This window comes from Leucopleurus acutus (assembly GCF_964270905.1).
Source record: "Leucopleurus acutus genome assembly, chromosome: 6".
NCBI classification, from domain to species: Eukaryota; Metazoa; Chordata; class Mammalia; order Artiodactyla; family Delphinidae; genus Leucopleurus; species Leucopleurus acutus.
Window position 1 is genome coordinate 111,198,453 of NC_139149.1, and position 15,215 is coordinate 111,213,667.

At 43.6% G+C, this 15,215-nt stretch overlaps 1 protein-coding gene across 6 annotated transcripts in view; it reads left to right on the top strand.

The window, feature by feature from the left end:
* The window catches only part of DIS3L2 (DIS3 like 3'-5' exoribonuclease 2), a 374,902-nt gene that overhangs the window by 147,458 nt on the left and 212,229 nt on the right, over positions 1 to 15,215 (top strand). For all 6 annotated transcript variants that reach the window (XR_014326289.1, XR_014326290.1, XM_082841670.1 and 3 more), the window contains exon 7: positions 11,199 to 11,299. Coding sequence is in view for 4 of the 6 variants with exons in the window: in XM_082841670.1 (XP_082697796.1) it covers positions 11,199 to 11,299 (101 nt within the window). In the remaining 2 variants the exon portion in view is untranslated. The remainder of the gene's footprint in view (positions 1 to 11,198; positions 11,300 to 15,215) is intronic.

Here is a 15,215-nt window from a genome sequence, read left to right on the forward strand (position 1 = left end):
TTCAAAAATCATGTTTTCTTTTCCATTCTCACTTCCACTAATCCTGTTCAAATCCTGAAGGTTGTGTGGCATCATGGGAAGAGGATGAGACTTAGGTTCGAATCCCGCCCTTGTCATTTCCCAGCTGGTATCCGTGAGCAAGCGTGTTATCACCTGGTGTTTGTGAGCCTCATTTCCTGATGAGCCCCATCTCTAAAATGGGCGTGATAGTACTTGCTACCTCATTGGATTACTGGAGAATATTAAATTTGGTAGTGCCTATGAATCATCTAACACAGTGCCAGGTGCGTGCCATAGGCGCTCAATAACTAGTTACTATTACTATTTTGTAAATTTTTTACTGTTAATATTTTGAATGCATAGAGTGCAGCGCCTGGCATGTTCAGGGCCACTGTTTTGGGAAGCCATTCGCATGTGATCCTCCCCTGGGACTGTGGAACCCAGCTCTGAATATATTAGGTATCCTTCACCTCCCTAGCACTTTTCAACAGATGAATTGGCTTCTACGTTTCAAAAAACCAGAGCTGTTGCCCGCCCCCTTCCCCTGTGGAACCCCCTCAGCTTTCCACTTAGGAATGGCTTGTGTCTAGATTCCTTCCCTCCTCCATTTATTTTGATACAATGAAGTTGGCATCTCTCTGACCTTCTGCCTGAGGTTAATCCTTCCCTCTGGGTTCTGGGTCCCTTCCCTTCCCGCCCAGGGTCCCCTCCCTTTCTTTGTTGTGCCCTCTTCAACCACACCTTCTTTAGTGATTCTTTCCTATCAGCAATTAACTGTGTTCAGGCTTCTCTTATCTTAAAAAAATACAAGAAATCATGTGTGATTTCTTTTTCCCTCTGCAGCGTCCACCCTGTGCTGTTCCCCGCCTTCACAGCCAGCCTTCCTGAGCCTGGTGCACACCCTCGTCTCCACAGTCAGTTCCCCGCACATGGCGTTCTGCTTCACTCCATTTCCTCCTATGACCTTGTCACTAAGTCTACACTGCTGACCATACTTTTCTTACTGAAACGCATGCTTTCTTTGGCTTCTCTGACTTCACATTAGGCTGATTATTCTGCTACCTTTCTGATCACACCTCAGTTTCTTCTGCAAACTTTTCTACTTGCGCTCTCTTAAATAATGTTGTTCCTCACTGCTCTATCCTAGGCTCTCTTCCGTTCTGATTCTGAACCGTCTCCGAGGGAACCAGTCTACTTGTTCATTTGTCCTCTGTACGCACACAACATGCTCATCTGTCTCCAGCCCAAAACTCTCTCTTAAGCATCAGATCTAATATCCAACACCTCAAACTCGCTAAGTCCGACTGAACTTATATCCCCTCCCGATTGCCTGAAGATGCTCTTCCTATAGCAGGTCATGGCTTATTTGTCTAGAGCAGTGGTTCTTCACTTTAGTGGGCGTCAGAGTCCCCTGGAAAGTGTGTTCAGATGGCTGGGCCCCATCCCCAGAGGTTCTGAGTCAGTAGGTCTGGGGTGGGGTCTGAGAATTTGCATTTCTGGGAGTTCCCACCCCATCCCCAGAGGTTCTGAGTCAGTAGGTCTGGGGTGGGGTCTGAGAATTTGCATTTCTGGGAGTTCCCAGGTAATGCTGATGTTGCTGGTCAGGGGACTATACTTTGAGAACATCTGTTATAAGGAAATTAGGCAGTTTTTCCCATTCCTTACTCTACCCCTATAACTTCCCCAGCCTCCAGTTCCCAACTAGCATCTGAATAATCTTGTCAGTTTTGCTTTTTATAATAAATACCTCTCTATCTAGAACCCTCCATTCCCTCTGCCACTAGTCTGATTTATTGCAGTAACCTGCTAACTGGCCTTTCTGCCTCCGGTTTCACTTCTAAATCTGTTCCCCATATAGCAACCAGTGTGAGCTTCTTAAACCATAAGCCATTATTAGTCCCCTGACTGCTTTCTTCCGTAGCTCTCCACTGCCTTTGGGATAAGCCCAAACTTCGTAACGTTAACCTGGCCTCTGCCTACCTATGTGGCACCATCTCTTCTCCCTCCTTACTTTGCACAGAATTCACCAAGCATACAGAAAAGCACATGCAATCTAAATATATATTATATAGCAGTTATTGAGTGCTTGCTGTGTTCTAGCCACTGTGGCACTTTGGCACACATTAACTTCATTTAATTTTCCCACTGACTCTATAAGATGGGTTACATTTTACAGATGAGGAAATGTGACCCATTTTATAATGTTGCCATCCCTGTGTACCAGTCCTTTCCAGTCATTTGTGTCCAGGGTAACAGGGTTGGATTCACTCAAAACTGACTACCAAGAGCTGATGATAATAACCATGACAACAACAGTAGTAGTAATATCTAACAATTTTTGTTAATGTACTTTGTGCCGGGGCACTCCGTGTAAACATAACTCATGTATACTATTCCTGATTTCCAAAGGAGGAAATTGAGAGAGGGAGTAACTTGTTCAAAACCACAAGTTCAAGATCACAGGATGTAGGTTGGAATTTAGGTCTTGTGACTCCAAAGCTCATGGTTTTGTTTTTTTGAAAGTTTCATGACTTTTAAAAAATAAATAATTAATTAATTTTTGGCTGCATTGGGTCTTTGTTGCTGCGCACTGGCTTTTCTCTAGTTGCGGCAAGCGGGAGCTACTCTTCGTTACCGTATGCAGGCTTCTCATCGCAGTGGCTTCTCTTGTTGCAGAGCATGGGCCCTAGGCACACAGGCTTCAGTAGTTGTGGCTCGGGGGCTCTAGAGTGCAGGCTCAGTTGTTGTGGTGCGTGGGCTTAGTTGCTCAGCGGCATGTGGGATCTTCCCAGACCAGCGCTCGAACCCGTTTCCCCTGAATTGACAGGAGGATTCTTAACCACTGCACCACCAGGGAAGTCCCAAAGCTCATGCTTTTAACTACTCTGTCATTTCTGTGGGTGGAAGCAGTGAAGTTATTTAGAGAGCTGTTTATCACTTGGCACCTTCTAAAATCTAAAATCCTTCTATGTCTTTAAGTGAATTAAAAAATTTTTGGCAACCCTCCCATCCTCATTGGAACCCACCCGCATGCACCTGTCTTTCTTCCAGACCTCATCATACTGTGGTAAGAAGAGTTTGGAATTGGAGTCATACTGAGTTCTGATGCCACCTCTACTAACCATCTCCTTGGATGAACCCTGGGATAAATTACTTTACCTCTTTGAACGGCTGATTGCTATAAGAACCAGAATAGTAATGCTTCCCTCGTGGGGTTGCTGAGAAAAATAAATGTGAGAATACCTGTCTCTTCTCTCCATCCCTTGTGCTTTTGCTTAATGTAACATTGGGCATTATCACAGTAGCTTCCTTGCTGTGTTTCCTGCACAGATCACCACTGCCCCTCTCCTGTCCTTAACTCCAGTCACTACTCACTAGGCTCTACACTGCCACCTGAAAAATATTTCTGAAATACAAACTCTAGCGACTTTCTGTAGATAGTAATGGTGAACTGTTATTCACACGTGCACCCTCCTACTGAAACAACCAAAAATATTTAGATAAAATACAAAAACAAAACCAAACCCAGCCTTCTTCTTAAAGCATCAAAGAGCTCACAGGCATTGCCAGTTTAAAATTAGGGTGGAAAACCCATGCAAGAGTGCAGGTTTGACCAGCGGTTCTGGGGGACAGAAATAAAGCTCAGATTTCTCACAAGAAGCTGGGACCCCAAAGGACTGCACTGTCACGGTGAGGGTGGACCTGAAACATAACAGCTCTCTTGTGGAATTGCAGCCCAGGTTCAAGCTGACTGGCTCAACCAAGGAATCTCAAGTCTTGAATTGGTTTATGGGCTGGTTGTGCCTCTGGGTGTCTGGCAAAATCAAGTGGAAATTCTTTCAGAAGGAAGGTTTCTTCTGCCTAGGCCTCAGATTATTCAGTAACCAGCACGTAAATATAACCAGGCACCCAAGGAAACCATACTCCAAGGGCAAGAATCATCAGCAACCACAGACAACAGAAACAGCCCTTCATAAACGTCATCAGATATTGGAATCATTACCATCTATAAAAAACTACTGTGTTTAAAGAAATAAAAGATAAGCTTGAAGATATCTGCAAAGAATAGGAAACTATGAAATGTGACATAGCAAATTAAAAAAGGAATCAAATAAAACTTCTAGAAATAAACATAACAGTAATGAAATTTAAAACTCAGTGGATGAGGAAAAGTATATATTTGATTAAATATTTTAAAGAGAAGAACCTCGGGCTTCCCTGGTGGCACAGTGGCTGAGAGTCCGCCTGCTGATGCAGGACGCAGGTTTGTGCCCCGGTCCGGGAAGATCCCACATGCCGCGGAGCGGCTGGGCCTGTGAGCCATGGCCGCTGAGCCTGCGCGTCTAGGGCCTGTGCTCCGCAACGGGAGAGGCCACAACAGTGAGAGGCCGGCGTACCGCAAAAAAAAAAAAAAAAGAAGAACCTCAGTGGATGCATTTAACAGAAGATTGAATAAAGCTGAAGAGAAAATTAACAAACTGGAAGATGGTAAGGAAAAATTATCCAGAGTATAGCATGGAGAGACAAATAGAAATGCAGAGGGAGTGGGTAAGAGACATAGAGAATAAAGTGAGGTCTAAATAAGTTTAATTAGAGACCTAGAAAGGAGATGAGAGGGAAGATGAGCGAAGGTGAAATTTAAAGATGATGGCTGAGATTTTCCATAACAGTTGAGATACCAAACCACAGATTTACAACCAATGATTGTAAGTAGAATTAAAAAAAAAGAAATCCATACTTAGATACATCAAGATGAAACTACAGAAAACCAAAGGGAAAATCTTAAAAGCAGCTAGAGAAAAAGACAGATTATCCTCAAAGGAGCAATAGGCTGACCCTTGACTCCTCATCAAGTATAATTCTGATTATGTTATTCTCATATTTTTCAGTGGCTTTCCATCCCTAAAACGTTAAATACATGCTCTTCAGCATGTCATGTGAGGCCTTTCGTGGTCTGGTCCCTGCAACGTGTTTAGACACAGAGAACCTTTGTCCTTCTCATTTTACTCTTGATTAGGTGCCTTACACACTGTCTTCCTTTCTGGAATGCTCCCCATGCCCATCCATCTAGCCAGCTCCTACTCAGCCTTCCCATTTTAGCTCGGGGGTTCGCTGTCAAACTCCCTGGCTCCCTTCTCACTGCCTTTGGACACACTGCTTGCCAGCAGTCACCAACTCCATGTACTTCAGTATTTGTTTGCATTTTGTTTCATTTCTAGTACACGAGTATCCAAGGACAGAGCCAGGGTCATTTGTAGTGCCTGACACTCCACAGATACTCAGAACCTTCACTGAGTTGATGCCAGCATTTCAAGGAGTCCCACGGCCACTTAAGCAATATCTTGATGTAGGTTTTCATGGCTCTTCCCATGATGCTCTGATTCTTGCTTGTGTGGAGCAGGCTGCCACAGTTAGCACCAGGATCCCTGAATGATGTCATCGGCTGGCTCTACCCCTTCAGTACTTCCATTTCCTTGGTGAAACTGGAATAACAATATCCACTCTACCTATCGTATGAGGTTATGGTGTGGATCAAATGAGGTGATGTATGTCAACACACGGTGAACGTTCTGTGGCACCATACAATTGCAGTAGCTTTATTTCAGAGTGAGAGATTTGCTTGGGCTGGCAGACTTGCAGCACAGAAAATGATTCTTTGTTGTTGTTTTTTTCCATAGTCACAGGAGACTGTTTCCTTATTTTTTTTCTAATTAATTAATTAATTTTATTTTTGGCTGTGTTGGGTCTTCGTTGCTGTGCCCGGGCTTTCCCTAGTTGTGGTGAGCAGGGGCTACTCTTCATTGTGGTGTGCATGCTTCTTATTGTGGTGGCTTCTCTTGTTGCAGAGCACGGGCTCTAGGCACTCGGGCTTCAGTAGTTGTGGCGTGCAGGCTCAGTAGTTGTGGCTTGCGGGTTCTAGAGCGCAGGCTCAGTAGTTGTGGCTCACGGGCTTGGTTGCTCGGCGGCATGTGGGATCTTCTTGGACCAGGGCTCGAACCTGTGTCCCCTGCATTGGTAGGTGGATTCTTAACCACTGCACCACCAGGGACATCCAGAAAATTATTCTAACATGAATGTTACCTTGCCCTGTGAGGACTTGTGTTGTCATGCCGACATTTCACTGGGGAGAGGGGCCCAGAAAGTAACTTTTCCTCGTTGGTTGATTTTGAGAGATCTGAGGGGAATTGTTTTCATGGACCAAAATTTATATTACAGTTTTCATTGAGTTCTTGGTGGAAATTGTAGATTTCTGTGACCCTTCATTCAGAGATGAGAAAGCTTGGATTTGTCAGAGTTTGTCACTCTTTTAATTGGAAAGACTGAAACACTTTTTTGCCCAATTCCTTGCTTTTTTCTTCACATTGCCTTTACTTAGCATCACAGTCTAATCATCTGAAAACCTGATGAATTTGTCAAGTGTTACGGATCATCAGCCTTGTCAGTCCATTGTTTCTGTGTGAGGAGCCCAAATCAAACTCGCTTCTAAGGCAGTGGCAATGCCAGCTCCAGCAAGCCAAGGTGTTTTCCTTTTGGAATGTTTGAAATAGAAGTTTCAGGTAATCTGTATAAAGAGATTAGGATTTTACTGGATTTTCCCTCCTAGAGTGTTTTTTTTTTGGGAGAATATAGTGAGCAGTTGCTTATATTTGTAGTATGTCCAGTTTTTAGAAAATTCTGTTTTTTAGATGAAGAATTTTGGTAGTCACTGGTTTCTGGACATTTTTAACTGGAAGGAGCCACAGAATGCATGGGGCTGGCTCTGCCTTCAGTACGGCAGACTGAAGGCTGTGGGGAAACATAACCTTTTCCTTCCTTGAGGACTGCCGGCAGCTCTCCCCTCTTCTAGTAATTCATCAGGGAGTTTCATCGTTCTGTGAAAGCATTTTCCCTGATAGTCAATCAAAAGCCCTTTTAACTTAAGCCCCTTTTCTTGTACTAAGTCATTCATAGTGATGGAGACACACTTCGCAGCATCCTTCTCAAAAATCTCTCTCAAATCTTGCCTCTGTTCACTGTCACTGCCACTATCTTAATTTAGATTCTGATTGTGTCTCATCTAGACTGTAACCCCAGCTTCCTAAGCTCTCTGCTACTATTGTCTCTCCACTCTGGAACGCTACCAAATTCATTGCTCTAAAATATATGTGTCCCTGGCCTTTCTAATGCTTTGTAGGATAGTATCCAAGCTTATCAGTTTCACTGTCTGGACCTGTGTGTTAGGAAGTATGTTCTGCTGAGAGTGGCGTTAAATCCTAAAATATCAATGGCTTAAACAAGAAAGTTTATTTCTATCTCACAGAAAAGAAGAACAGAGGTAGGCAGGTCAAGGCTTATAGGTTAGCTCCATAGTCTTCAATTCTGCTGTGCTGCTGTGCACAGCAGAATGCACTGTTGTCCTGTAGCCTCCAGGACCAAGATGAGTGCTTGAGGTCCAGCTGCCACATCCACATTCCAGCCAGCAAGGAGGAAGAGGGAAAGGCTGCACCTCCATCCTTTAAATCACAACACTTTAACCTGCATCTTATTGCCTAAAACTTAGACATCCAGGCCATGTTTAGTTACAAGAAGACTGAGGGATGTAGTCTTCTAACTAATACTAGCTAAAAAAATAAATAAATAAGAAATCGGAGTTCTGCTTAGTAGGAAAGAAGAGAATAGATAAATTGGGCAGGAACTAGAATCTCTGCCATAGGACCTATCCCACCTCCCCACCAGTTTTGTTCCTTTCCCCATCCAGTCCCTTCCTGCCCAACACTTGTGTCCTCAACCCGTTAGTAGCTACAATAAACCTCTTATTAATCCTTTACCATGTCAGGCTCTTTCACAGCTCTGGGCCATGTACAAGTGCTGGCCTTTACCTGGAATGCCCTTCAACTTTCTTTCTCAAAAACATCTGTATATCCTTCAAGCCCAACTCACTTCCTCAGTGAATCTTGCTTATTTCCTTAACATTGACAGCACATTACTTCATACTTGAGCATATATCAGTGGAAGAGCTTCAGGAACTTAGTAGTTGAAAAGACTTGGGTTTGAATTTCTTCTCTGCAACTTGGGCTGGAAAACTATAAATGTGGAAGTTCTTGGCATATAAATTATACTTAGAGCCATAGTGCAGATCTCTCTTCTTGAGTTCCAGATCTTCATGTTGAACTGCTTACTCAGTATCATCACTTGAAGATCTCACAGGTGGCCTCTCATATAGAACCACCTCTGAAGTAGAACCCTTGATTTTCACCGCCTCTTCTAGTCTTTCCTGTGCCAGTAATGCCTCCATCAGCCTAGCTGCAGATGTTAGAAAGCTTGAAGTAATCCTTTATTTCTTATATCTAATAATCCTTAAACTCTCATATCTAATTACCACTAAAGTCTATTAGTTCAACTCCAAAATATCTCTTAAATTGATCCTTTTTTTTTTTTTTTTTTTTTTGCGGTACGTGGGCCTCTCACTGCTGTGGCCTCTCCCATTGTGGAGCACAGGCTCCGGACGCGCAGGCTCAGCGGCCATGGCTCACGGGCCCAGCCGCTCCGCGGCATGTGGGATCTTCCCGGACCGGGGCACGAACCCATGTCCGCTGCATCAGCAGGCAGACTCTCAACCACTGCACCACCAGGGAAGCCCAAATTGATCCTTTTAATTCCATCTCCAGTGCTTGTATTATAGCACTATCCTCTTGTGTCTGGACTTCTGCGATAGCTCTTAACTGGTCTCCCAACATCCCCTCTTAGGTTGGCCGAGTCTCAAGTTAGGCAGTCACTTTCTTGAACAAAATCCTTAGCCAGCTTCCTATTGTATGTAGGTTTAAACTCAGGATTCTTAACTTCTGCAAGGCCCCATCTGACTCGACTCCTGTCTACCTCTCATTTCCATTTCTGGCCATGCCCATTCTTGTTCATTGTCCTCCAGCCACATGGTCTTTCTGTTCCTGATTGTGCCAAGGACTTCCCACCTCCACCCCTTCCCAAGTACCATTCCCCACTTGGGGTCTTTTGTCCCCTTCCTCACTCCTACACACACCATCCTCATATCTCAGCATCAGTGTCACTTGCACACAGGGCCTTTCTCTGACTTCTTAATCTAAATCATATGTTCTCTTCTCTCCCTCCTTGGGAGTGTTCTTTCATTCTTACCATTCATCACAGTTTATAATTCTATATTTATTGAGTGCTTATTTATTGAATATCACTCCAGCATTAAACTGTATGTTCCATAAGGGCTGGGATCATCTTTCTCTTATTCACACTGAATCCTCAATGCCCAGTGCTCAGTAAACACACATGGTATAAATGAAGAAACAAATGATCTTGTGATTAAACAACGCGATAGATTCTCTCATTAAATTGACAGCTTTGCTGCTCGCTGTGGCAAGACGTAGTTGTTGGAAACCTGTTAAGGTGATTCACTTTTCTAAACTGGCAGTGTGTTTCTTCACATTCATTGAACATATCTGTGGTGCTCACCTGTAAGGCTACAAGCTTCAGTTTAATTTATTAGGGTGCATCTTTGTCTGAACAAAGCCTGATTTCTGCCGGGATATCCTTATGAACACAGAACCTGAAAAGGTCGTGTTCAGGTGTGATCTCTGAGAATCATAATTGGGCCCACTTCCATGGCTTGCCCTCTTTTTTTGAATGCAACCTGGCATAACCTTTGGAACAGAAGACTTGCTTGTTGTTGGGATGGAATCTGAAGCAATAGTCATTTTAAGACGGAGCCACCAGTGACCGTTACAGAAAGCTGCATGCCCAGGATTTGGGCTGTCTCGGAAAAACCCTCACTACCCTGTCTTGATTGCCAGCTCTTGAGACCAAACTCGGATATCAGATATCTAGGTAGAGTATACTTGTTCATGGTAATTCCAGCCTCCTAATCTTTCCTGAATTACCTGTTGTGTGGAACACATTGGCAAGATATGTTATGGAACTGGTGTGGGTTTTTTTCTCCCTTAGAGTATAAAAGATGTTGTTCTGAAAGCATCTGATGCTTTTGGAATCGTGAACTTGGTCTAAAATAAAAGATGAACTTGGATGATGTCCCTCTTTTACAGGGTGATAAAGAGGGTGATCGACAATGGGAAAGTTTTCATTTGTTTTTCTTTTTAGAAAACAGAATTCTGCTTTCAGTGGGCACTATAGTAGGTAGATTTTAGCATAGATGGAAAAGCATACAGTTGATTGTTCTTAAGCCCCAGTAGGTCAGATCATGTCAGTGTTTCCAGAGTACGCCCAGAGTAAAGTTGGCTTTTAGCTGAGCCTTTGCTAAGAGGCAGCCAGTCCTGAAAAGGATTTATTTATTTATTTTGGCCTTGGTAATGTCTAAATGATGATAAGTACAAGTCTCTCTTAGCTAGCTGGAGTGGGTCCCACATGAATTGGTTGTGACCCCTAGAATCCAGAAACTCCAGTAGAGTTGGATAAGAATATTTTGTGGGGGAAATCTAATGTAACGCATGAAAATATAAAATATTAAATGTTCAGAAGTTTGTAATTTGCTGCTTTTTTTCATGAGTGGTTTTAATACTTCTGGTCCAGAGCCTAACTCCCTGTTTAGTGGTTTCAGTTTCTTGGGTGAATGTGAATTTTATAAGTTTTTTAAGAAAGGAAATTAAACATTAAAAGACTTTAAGTACTTTACTCTTTATATAATGTCACTAAGAAAAGCCAGGAAAATCAGGGTTGGCTTTTTTATTTGTTTATTTAATAAATATAATCTATTTTCCACCATTTTGTTTGTTATGGCTGTACCAAAGTACTTTTAAAAGTTAACATTTATTTTGATTTTGTTTTATTTCAGCAGATGTGCATAATAAGTTAACCTATCTCTATTCTTCATTGTGGGCTGGGGCAGTGTATAACATTTAGTTATTTTGGCATTTTGACACATAGGCGATTTAGTTTAATTCAGCATAATTTGATGCTCTCCACTTGTATGATGCCTAACATATGAATAATGTTAAATAGATAAAATGCGGCCTGCTGAGTGTGAGCATTACTACAAGTTAGTGACGTAACTGACCTTAGCCAAGTCACCTAACCACTGTGGGCCTGGGTTTCCTTTTCTGTAAAATGAGTAGTTTGGGGTAAATGGTGTCCAAGAATCCTTGCAGCTCTGAATTTAAAAATCCCATGAGTCTGTATGCCTAATAGGTATGTGTCTACCTGATTCCTCCTCCTCTTCTTTTCTCTTTTTTTTAAATTAGGAAAAGAGGATGCTGGTGCACCAGTTACAAAAGACGAGAACACCTTCATGTCACAGGACACAAGAGCTTTACCAGAGAAGTCGCTGCAGAGATCAGCAAAGGTCTCTGCCTGTTTCCTTCACTTGTCTGGCTGGTAGCTGAGCTACCTGTTGGAGGCCTCTCATACAATTCAGTTAGGACTGTAGTTGGTCAGTTAATCAGAAAAGTCAGTGGAAGCAGGGAATCATAAAAAGTGAATCTTTTTCATAACTTTAAACATATATTCATTTGTCTGTCTTTGGATGAAGGGCCAAGGCCTTTTCTTCGCATGTCGGTATGTTTATTGAGGTTCTGCATTATCTTTTTCTGCATAAACTGCACTTGTAATGTGACATCTATGATTTCCAGTTTGGTTTATTTAAAGTGAAGTGAGAGGGACTTCCCTGACGGTCTAGCGGTTAAGACTCCACGCTTCCACTGCAGGGGACACGGGTTTGATCCCTGGTCGGGGAAATAAGATGCTGCGTGCCGTGCGGCACGGCAATAAATGAATGAATGGAGTGAGAATTTAGGCACTGATGAAGCAATATGAATGTAGACTCCTAGATTTTTGTTTTTTTGCTCCAATTTTTTTTATTGTTGTCATGACCATATCTAATTCAAAAGTAAGTTTTTAATAAGTATTTTTTAGTTTCTCCAAAGTATTTAATTTAGTTGTCCAGTAACAAAAGCAATTTGTTTTTTTGCATAATTCAATTTTATTTTTTAATTATATATGCTAGGACTTCCCGGGTGGTGCAGTGGTTAAGAATCCACCTGCCAATGCAGGCGACATGGGTTTGAGCCCTGGTCTGGGAAGATCCCACATGCCGCGGAGCAACTAAGCCCGTGCGCCACAACTACTGAGCCTGTGCTCTAGAGCCTATGTTCCACAACTACTGAAGCCCGCACACCTAGGGCATGCGCTCTGCAACAAGAGAAGCCACTGCAAGGAGAAGCCCGTGCACTACAACAAAGAGTAGCCCCCGCTCGCCACAAGTAGAGAAGGCCTGTGCACAGCAACAAAGACCCAACACAGCCAAAAGTAAATAAAATTAAATCTTAAAAATAAAGTATATATGCTAGTGACATATTCAGATATGAGATCAAACACAGCTGATCCTCGCTATGCAGGTAGCTCCTGGTGGAAGGAGTGGTGCAATGACAAAGGATGGAGTGTGTGATAGCATGAGGTTTTCCTTTACCAGAGGCATCCGCCAGCACTTGTAACCTGGGAATGCGGCATTGCCACTCAGTCTAGCAAGTTGGATAGGAGAGTGTCTCCTGCGTATCGACATGAGGAATTTCTAAATTATATTACATATATTTTACTCTCCCCTGCCAATTGCCCATTCAATTATCTAGATCTTTATTTTAATAAGCATTTTGTATTATTATTATTTTTTTTTGCGGTACGTGGGGCTCTCACTGTTGTGGCCTCTCCTGTTGCGGAGCACAGGCTCCGGACGCGCAGGCTCAGCGGCCATGGCTCACGGGCCCAGCCGCTCTGCAGCATTTGAGATCTTCCCAGATCGGGGCACGAACCCGCGTCCCCTGCATCGGCAGGCGGACTCTCAACCACTGCACCACCAAGGAAGCCCTTAATAAGCATTTTGAATACTAACCATATACTAGGCAATATGATAGGTGTGAAAGAGTATAATGAACGGAAAGATCGTGGGCTGGGTCTGGCTCACAAATTTGTGTTTTGCTTGACCTGTGCAATATTTAAAAATTTTGGCTTAGTAGCTTATACGAAAAAAAAAAAAAGGAGTGTCAGGCTTCTGGCGTCTCTTGACGAAACAAAACATCCAGCAACAGTGGGCCACATTCTTAAATGACTTTGGTCAGAGCTGAGTAGAGGCAACCTCTGTCAGTGGAATTTGTGTTCTGCAATTTGCTGCTGCCCCCCAATGGTGCTTCCTCTCTTGCTATTTTTGGTTTTGGGGTTTATTTGTTTTTGTATAGTTTCTTAATGAAATCAATCTAAAATTACAAGGCAAAACTTACACTGTGGTAAAGTCATTTCTGTGACAGTTAACACATGAATCGTGAGTAATGTCATGCTGATTTGTATACTTCTTGTTCTGTCGAACATTAAAACGAAAAGCATCAGACATGATGGCATAGAGTCGTTTCTCCTTGCTCCTCTCCCCTAAGCACAGCTACAAATTCTGGACAATAATAAGAGACAACCAAAGGAGAATTCTGAAAGATGAAAAGCGGAAGGCAGACTAGTTAGGGACTCTAGGGCTAGCAGAACAACGTAGCAGCAGGGGACTTCACAAGCCCTCCACCAACAGAAGGGGACCCAGGCCCCGTGTTTCTGGATCCCAACCCCACAATAGAAGGTGGCTCAAGCAGACTCGTTCCTCACTCAGATCTAACAGGAGGCCCTCCAACAACACCAGGCAATCCCAGCAGCACCTGTAAGACAAATTGACTGGGATCTCTGCTGATGGCAAGTGGCCAGGAAAAGGGCGCTCCTTCCCCACCACACCTGAGACTTCTGTCCCTCACCAAGAGATGCCAGGCATCCGGGTGGCTTTGACAGCAGGGATCCTGCCAAAGAGGTGACCTAGCCCCAGAAGTCTCTCTGTCCCTATGGGCCTGAGACTCCCCTCCCCCACCCAGAGACACCTGGCATCCAGATGGCACTAGCAAGGGAGATCCTACCACAAGTATGTGGTCCAGGAAACCTCTTTATCCTCATGGGCCTGAGATGCCCCTCTCCCACCCAGAGATGCTGAGCAGCCAGGTAGCACCAGTAGAAGGGGGTGCCACTACACCCAAAACCCTAAGCGAGAAGTCTCTCTGTCTCTGCATGGATGTGGACCAGGATGTGCTCCTCACCCATATCAGAGAGACCAGCCAGGTGGCCAGCCCCTCAGCAGTACCAGCAGAAACTAGTGGGAGCCCCAGTGGTACCTTGTCAACCAAACATATCGAAATAGCATTGCAAAGGCTCTGAAAACTAAATTGTCACTGTAGCTACAGCCCACAAAAGTAGTCCGGGACCTGCATGCTCGCCCTAGACAGGGTGACTGCCTTCTAAAAGGCAAGATTTAAATAAGACCTTGAACCTGCTAACATTATAGCCAAAAGGTCCAGGATACATTAGAAAATCAACTTATACCAAGAACCAGGAAAATCACTACTTGAGTGAGGAACGACAGCTAACACCAAGTTAGTTGATGCCAACACCAAGATACTGCAGTTACCTGATAGCGATTTAAGATAGCCATCATAAATATGCTTTAATAGCAAGTAAAAATTCTCTTGAAACAAAGGAGAAAACTGAAAGTCTCAGCAAGGAAATAGAAGTTATAAAAAGGGAACTAAATGGAAATTATAGAACTGAAAAATACAGCAACAAATGAAATACTTGCTGGATGGGCTCAGTAGTAGAGTAGAGGTGACTCAGCACAGAATTAGTTAACTTGAGGACCAATCAATAGGATTTACCCTATGTGAACAGAGAGAAAATACATTGAAAAAAAATGAACAGAGCCTCAGGAAGCCGTGGAACAGTAAAAAAGATCCAGCATTCGGATAATTGGAGTCCCAAAAGAAGGATCAAGAGAGTGGGGCTTAAAGAATAAATTATGCTGGGGACTTCCCTGGTGGTCCAGTGGTAAATAATCCGCCTTCCAATGCAGGGGACGTGGGTTTGATCCCTGGTCGGTGAACTAAGATCCCACGTGCCATGGGGCAGCTAAGCCCGCGTGCCACAAACTACAGAGCCCACATACCCTGGAGCTAGCACGCCACAACTAGAGAGAGAAGAAAACCCGTAGGCCGCAACTGGAGAGAAGCCCGCGCGCCACAACAAAGAGCCTGTGCCACATGCCTCAACAAAGACCCTGCCTGCTGCAGCTAAGAGCCTGCCTGCCGCAACGCAGCCAAAAAGAATACATTGTGCTGACTGGGAACAGGTTAAAAAAATACCTTAGAGCTTTTGAGGTCCTAGCAGCAGTTGTATAACATTAATGTGTGATG